At 49.5% G+C, this 7,087-nt stretch overlaps 1 protein-coding gene across 1 annotated transcript; it reads right to left on the bottom strand.

Moving 5' to 3' along the window:
• Positions 1-2,590: 2,590 nt before the first annotated feature.
• Positions 2,591-6,289, bottom strand: PDLIM4 (PDZ and LIM domain 4; the record flags this gene model as incomplete). Its single annotated transcript, XM_010171532.1, has 3 exons — positions 2,591-2,795; positions 4,129-4,249; positions 6,132-6,289. Coding segments are annotated over 3 exons (484 nt in total), but the record flags the coding sequence as incomplete, so codon positions are not given.
• Positions 6,290-7,087: the final 798 nt, after the last annotated feature.

A 7,087-nucleotide genomic window follows, 5' to 3' on the forward strand; every position in this document is an offset into this window, starting at 1 on the left:
GGTGGGTGGGTGGGTGACTCCTGCCAGTCTGTGCTTTCCCAGGGAGAAAGAGAGAGGTGAAAAAATAAAGCTGCAGATAAGTTCCCTTCCAGGCAGGAGCAGTTTTCTGTGTTTTATTATAGAGATGGGTAAGATTTTTTTTTTTTTCCCCCTAAAGTAATTAAAAAGGCCTCTTTGACACATGCGAAAGGGAGGAGAGGAAATTCCCCAGGATCCTTTTTCTGCCTCCCCTCCTATGGCACAAGGATTTTTATCCCAACACAAATGGACCAACTGAGATTTTTTTCAGGTCCCTGGGGCAGCCAGCCAGTAACAAAAGCAAAGTTAAACAACTGCAAACAAAAGCAGCAGCAGCAGAAGGGAGGGTGGTGGTGGTGGTGGTGGTGGAAATAATGCCTGGCTAAGTAGGAAATTTTAATGATGATACATGGAAAAAGTTAAACAATTAGAACTTCAATCACTTTGGCCCCGGTCCCACCTCATGTAATTAATAAACTGTGTCCTCCATCGCGTTTGATCTTTTTTTCCAAAGCAGTGAGGAGCCTGGAGGAGGCTCCTGGGCTTGGGCAGGTTGGGTGGTGGCTGCCATGGGGACAGTGAGGGGTCTCTGAGGGACCCCAGGGCTGCCCAGACCCCTTGTGCCCCCCCCTGGGGATCACCCTGTGCCCTCAGCTGGGAGATGAAACCTCCCAGTGCCCAGGGTGAGGGGCTGGGATCACAGTGGTTACAGCAAAGAGACATCTGACATATGTATGGATTCAAGGGGAATGGAAAAATCCCTAACTGGGGACTCAGAAGCATGTTAATTACTTGAATACGAGCACTAATTAGACTAATTAGTTCCACAGACCCACAGAGATCCTTCATGCCATATGTGGATCCTCAGAAGCTTTGTCTTTATAAATATTTTTAGGCACAATACAAGCAGCAATTGCCATATATGAACACGTTCCAAATAAAACCTTTCAGATTAAATATCTGGTGGAGGCACTTCACTCACATTACTTCTGACTTTCTCAGATACCCCTGAATCAAATAGCAAGTGACTCTTCAAACCAGAGCTATGGAGATTTTGCTACTTAACCCAACATCCCTCTCCATTGCTGCTGCTGACCCCCAGCGAGCCTGTCCTCACCCCCCTGGTCCCCCCTCCTACAGCCCAGCAGGGTTCTGCTGTTTGAGGGTCAGCAATGAGGGGGTAGGACAGGACATTTCAGACCCCTGTTATGGAGAGCAGAAGGGGAAGGAGTACTTGGCCATCCCCCCATCTCTTATTTTCCTTTTTCATGGGACAGAAGTGAGGACAGACATTTCTTTTTCTCCCCCCTGTCCTCCCCCTCTCAAGGGAGGAGGAGGAGGATGGTTGTCACGAAGCAGAAGTAACCTCATGGTACCAAACACACAGCTCCCATCTCTGGGTGACTAAACTCTCTCTCCTCCCAACACTAACATGAAAAAACCCCCCACAACCCATTTCTCCAACCAACCAACATCTCAAGATCCTCAAGAATTTTTCCCCATCAAATAAAATGGATGATGGACCTGGCTGAAAGCACAGCCCTTGGATACGGATATAAATCAGAACCCACTGCCTCTGGACTCAGTGCTCATGGGTGGAGGAAGCACCACTCCAGTTGCTTCCCCAGTGCTGGGGGGATTTCATCAGCATCTTCCCACTGTGAGACAGACCCAGAGAGCAGCAGTTTGGGGATCTAGAAATAAAGGGCTACAAAAATACAGCAGAAGCTGGGGAAGGAGCAGAACAGCCAAAGCAAGGGCAGCCCTGGGGCAGGGGCGTGGGAGGTGGGAAGATCCACGGTGGGTTCTATGTTATTGTGTCCTTTAAAGGTGCTGCTTGGGTGGTTAAATGACAGAACAACTCAATTGGGAGTGAAAGGAGGAAGGAAAAAGCCTCGTCCCATGCTTGGTGTGTAGATCTCTCCAGGAACTCAGATCAGTCTGTGTTAACCTCAAACTGCAGTGCCCTGATCCAGGGAATTTCACAGCAAATGCTGCTTTAAGAGACCACCCGACCTCAGCACATCTACTGGGATGGGGCTGAGCTGGGACCACGACCCACCACCTCATCCCAGACTCCTCAGAGGTTGGGTTTTTTATCAGCGGGGCAGGCGGAGGGCAGGAGATGAAGGTCAGGATCTAGGAGTCAGCTTCTTCTGTTCAAGTGCCTCATTTTCTTTGAGCTTTTAAAACATCTTCCTTGTTTTTTACAGAAGAATGGGGTAGGGCAAAAAAAAAAAAAAAAGGAAAAAAGGAATATTGGATTTATATGAAACAGAGTAGAGAATTAATCCATATTTACACAGATCTTGGATAAGGCACAGACTAATAACCCAACACAGCAACCCAACAAAGCAGAGTGTCAAAAAAGAAAGGAAAAACCTGCTCAGTTTGCTTTCAACACCATCCCCTGGAGATCCCAAGTGTAAACGGTTTTATCTAGGAAAAGGCATTTGAACTCGGGCTTTGGTAACCGGGGTTGATTACAGCCACACTGCGCAGCCGGGGCCGGCGGGGAGGACGTGGGTGGGCGCGCGGGGGCCGCCGACCTCTCCGGAGCTCAGCCTGGGGTTTAGACAAGTTCAACTTTAGCGTTTGGATAAACAGCCACCACGTCATATCCCTCGGGGGGTTTAACCCTCTCCTTGGCGTGCGTCTCGCAGTACAGCTGCTCTTCGATGAAGAAATACCCTCGTTGCTTCAGGTTGAGGCCGCAGTCGTCGCACATGAAGCACTCGGGGTGGTAGAGCTTGTCTCGAGCTTTGACGATCGTGCCCCTGGTGAGAGATGGGGAGAGTTCAGGTGAGATGGGGGAACACGGAGCAGGATCTGAGCTTTTCCTGATGCCTCAAGTCAAACAGAGTCAGTGAAGGAAAGCGGCACGTGGAGGTGTGTAAGGGTGTTATTGTGGGTTCTCATCCCACCATCATCAGCAGATCGAGGGAGGGGGTTCTGCCCCTCTGCTCCGCTCTCCTGAGACCCCACCTGCAGTGCTGCCTCAGGTGCTGGGGCCACCAACAGCAGAAGGACATGGAGCTACTGGAGCCAGTGCAGAGGAGGCCACGAGGATGATGCGAGGGCTGGAGCAGCTCTGCTGTGAGGACAGGTTGAGAGAGTTGGGGCTGTTCAGCCTGGAGAAGAGAAGGCTCCGGGGAGATCTTCTAGTGGCCTCCCAGTACCTGAAGGGGCTCCAGGAAGGCTGGGGAGGGACTTTGGCCAAGGGCAGGGAGTGACAGAACAAGGGGTGATGGCTTGAAACTGGCAGAGGGGAGATGGAGATGAGATGTGAGTCAGAAATTCTTTGGTGTGAGGGTGGTGAGACCCTGGCCCAGGTTGCCTCAAGCCCAGACCTGAACATCATGAACCAGCACCTCCCAGCGCTGCCAGCACGCCTGGGGCTCCACAGGCACCGTGGCCTTTGGAGCAAAGACTCTCAGCTCATGGCACCAGCAAGAAAGTGGTTACAGGCATTTGCAGAGCAGACTCTCAGCCAGCAAATCTGGCTGGAGCAGGACATAAATTACACCAGAACATAAGTTACAACAGCACATAAATTACAATACGATGAAGCAGAAAAATGCCTATGTTCTCTGAAATCAGAACCAGCATCCATCCATCCATCCCTTGGAGAGCAACTCTTCAACAAACCATCAGAAATCATCTGCAAAACTCTTCTACTTGACCCTCAGAGCATTTCTCCCTCTGTAAGGCAGTGAAAGGGTGCCAGTGCCACCAGCGCTATTCATAGTCCCCGGGCAGTTACTATGATAAGCAGGGCATAAACCATCCCATGAATCATCCTCGTTTTGCTGCAAGATTCCCTTAAAAGGGACAATCCAAACCGTATTCCTTAATTCCAGGTTTATATATGGTTAGAAAAAACCAAAAACCCAAACCACAAAACCAAAGGGCTGCAACCTATTCCGCTCTAAATTCAACCTATCCCGCTATAAATTCAACCTATTCCGCTCTAAATTCGAGATATTCCGCTCTAAATTCGAGATATTCCGCTATAATCCTAACCCCCATGTCTGGTAGGACCTGACCCAGCCATGTCCCTGTGTTACCATCCCCACTGAACCGGATTCCCCGGTGAGATGTGACACTTACACGATCCCGTTCCCGCAGCGGGTGCACTCGGGGAGCATCTGCAGCCCGGTCATGGCACCGCCCAGCTTTGACACCGGGGACTTGATGTTTCGGGGGTTGCTCAGTCTGTCAAGTTTTTCACCTGCCAAGAATTTTAAACAGACACAGATTGAAAATGTGTCCCCCCTGGGGCTTCCCCCCTCCCTTTTTTATTTTATTTTATTTTTCTCCATAAGGAGTCAGATGAGTCTCTGCCTGTCAACCAAGGACCAAGGGACAGGACAAGAGGAAATGGGCTCCAGTTGCCCCAAGGGCAGTTGAGATGGGATGTGAGGAAGAATTTCTTTGCTGAAAGGGTTCTGAGGCATTGGAAGGGGTTGCCCAGGGCAGTGGTGGAGTCCCCATCCCTGGAGGGATTGAAGAGTCGTGTAGACATAGTGCTGAGGGACATGGGTTAGTCGGGGACTTGTCAGTGTTGGGTTCATGATGGGACTCCGTGAGCTTAAAGGGCTTTTCCTTTTCCTTTCCCAATTCAGGGATTCTGTGAAATTCTGTCACAACAGACCCAGCAATTCACTTGTAAGGAAGTAAAAAAACAAATAGTGAGACCAACTATCTCAAAAGTCTCACAGCAGTCAGGTTTGCAGATGACAGCAGGACACTGCACTGACCCTCTGCTCATCCTACCAAAGCATGCATGGTGGCAGAAGCTCTTGGCTGCAGCAGCAGATGATCTCTCCATGTGCTGTGATAGCACCAACTCGACACATACACCTTGTCAAAAGGCAAAGCAGATTAATCTAGAGACAAGAGATTAATTGGGCTGCAGTGCTATTTAGTGAATTAAGCAAAAATCTCAGAAAAGCTCCAGGAAGAAGAGGTTCTATCACACCAACACTTGGTAGATCCTCCATCAGGCAAGGAGACAAAGATGAAAGCCTTGTGGAGATTAGGCAAATGAAAACAAACAATAATAGAATGACATGCATTGTTCTTCCTAGAACACTCATTTAATCTCAAATAATTCAATGTAAACTAAACCATTGTGCTAGAAGATAAGGTTTTCTAGGACACCAGGACTCCTTTCATAAAGGTCCAACGATGAGAGAAGCAGCAATGAAAATGTTGTGCATGGGAACAACATCAGGGCAAAGTTTTCAGTGTCACAGCCCCTCTCTCTACAGATCATCTGTCATCCACACTCTGGACAATGCAAACATGATTGTTGCCAACCAGGGACACCTAAAAGCTTTTGGTATTCACTGCGTGGCTCTTCATGGCTCACAACGGGCTGGTCTGTTGGGTATTTATTGATCTGCGGTTCCTCTGCGATGGCCTGAGGTTATAGAAGGGAAAAGCTCATGAAGAAGGACAATGGATTTTATTCCATCAGCTGATGCAGTTGGGAAGAGAAGCAGAGGAGCTCTTGGATGGACAAGCCATTCTTCAGCATTTGGGCTTCCAACACTCCCTGAGCTTCCTTGGCATTTCAGTCCATGGTCAATCTTAAACATGTGCTTAAAGCCCACGATGCCCAGGAGGTCCCAGGAACTTTCTGACCCAGGTGTCTGTACCCACCATGCCAGTTTTGAAAACTTCCAATTTGGACCTTGCTCTGAAGCATCCACCACAGCTCCAGGAACATCTCTGCATTTCAAACCCTGATTTGGAAGCTGCCATCCAGGTGTTCCCCCTCGCAGGGTGCTTGGACCCTCCTTGTTGAGTTGAGCTGCCTCAGCACCGAAGTGACGTGCGGTAAAACAACAGAGCAGATGAGTTTGCAAACCCACCCCATCAGCTCTTGCAGATGGTTTCTTTGGATGCTTTTCAAGCTTCTGGAGCTCAGCAAGGGAAGGAGAAGGAGGCGAAGCCTGCAACAGCAGCTTGGTGGGTGTGGGGCCATGGAATGGGGTGCAGAGGGACCTAATGATGTTCAATGCCCACAGCAGTGCTGTGCTGCAGCCCTGGTCACAGGGAGGTGTCAGGAACTTGCTGGGACACACTATGGGTACCAACCTCCTTACCATTCTCACCAGCCTCCAACATGCCCTGCAAGTACCGGAAGGATCCGGATTGCTTAGGCTCCGAAATGGGCTTTTCATAATCCTGAAGCATCTTGTAGACATCTGACTCCACATCAATCCCATTTCTGTTCCGGGGGAGAGACTTCAAGGGGTCGAGGCTGTTTTAAAGAAAAGCAAGAAAGGCTGAAGTCAAATAGAAACATCAATTGTCAGCTCATCATGGAGGCACTGGAACCCCAACATTCCCCCAGATCCCACCCAACACCTCTCTGTTCCCGAGCCTTTCTCCACCCGGAGGTATTGAACCAGGGAAGTGAAACTCCTTCCTTGTTCAGCTCCGATTGAGCAACACAACCAGGGCTGGCCCAGTTACCAGATGCCTTCAGGAAAGAGGGCAGCCGCTTACCAGCACTGTAAATTACTCTGCCACACATGGAATTTGTTGACAAAAAGGGTAAAACAAAGCATTTCATTAATTAGATAAGGCCAGGAGATCTACCCACCCCTTGTACTGCTGGTAGGGCATCCAGCCTGGGGACAGGCACAGGCATGGCAGCAAATCCCCTCAACATCCATGAAGTCAGTGTTTCTGTAGGTGATTAGGTTGCCCAAGGAAGCTGTGGCTGCTCCTCCCTGGAAGTGTTGAAGGCCAGGTTGGATGAGGCTTTGAGCAACCTGGTCTAGTGGAAGGTGTCCCTGCTGCTGGCAGGGGGGTTGGGACTGGATGAGCTTTAAGGTCCCTCCCAACCCAAACCAGTCTGTGATTCTATGATTATATTCAAAGATCCATTTGCCAGATACAACCAACAGCTTAAATAAGAAAATCACCCCACTGGGCTTCTTGGCCCCATAACTGCCCCCCAACCACATGTGGACCTTCATCATCCAGAGCCAAAGCTGCTCCTTGTCTGGACGTGGCATGATTGGGGTACACCACACAACAAATAGTAATTTAA

The sequence above is a fragment of the Antrostomus carolinensis genome, unplaced genomic scaffold, assembly GCF_000700745.2.
Source record: "Antrostomus carolinensis isolate BGI_N321 unplaced genomic scaffold, ASM70074v2 scaffold39340, whole genome shotgun sequence".
Taxonomy (NCBI): domain Eukaryota; kingdom Metazoa; phylum Chordata; class Aves; order Caprimulgiformes; family Caprimulgidae; genus Antrostomus; species Antrostomus carolinensis.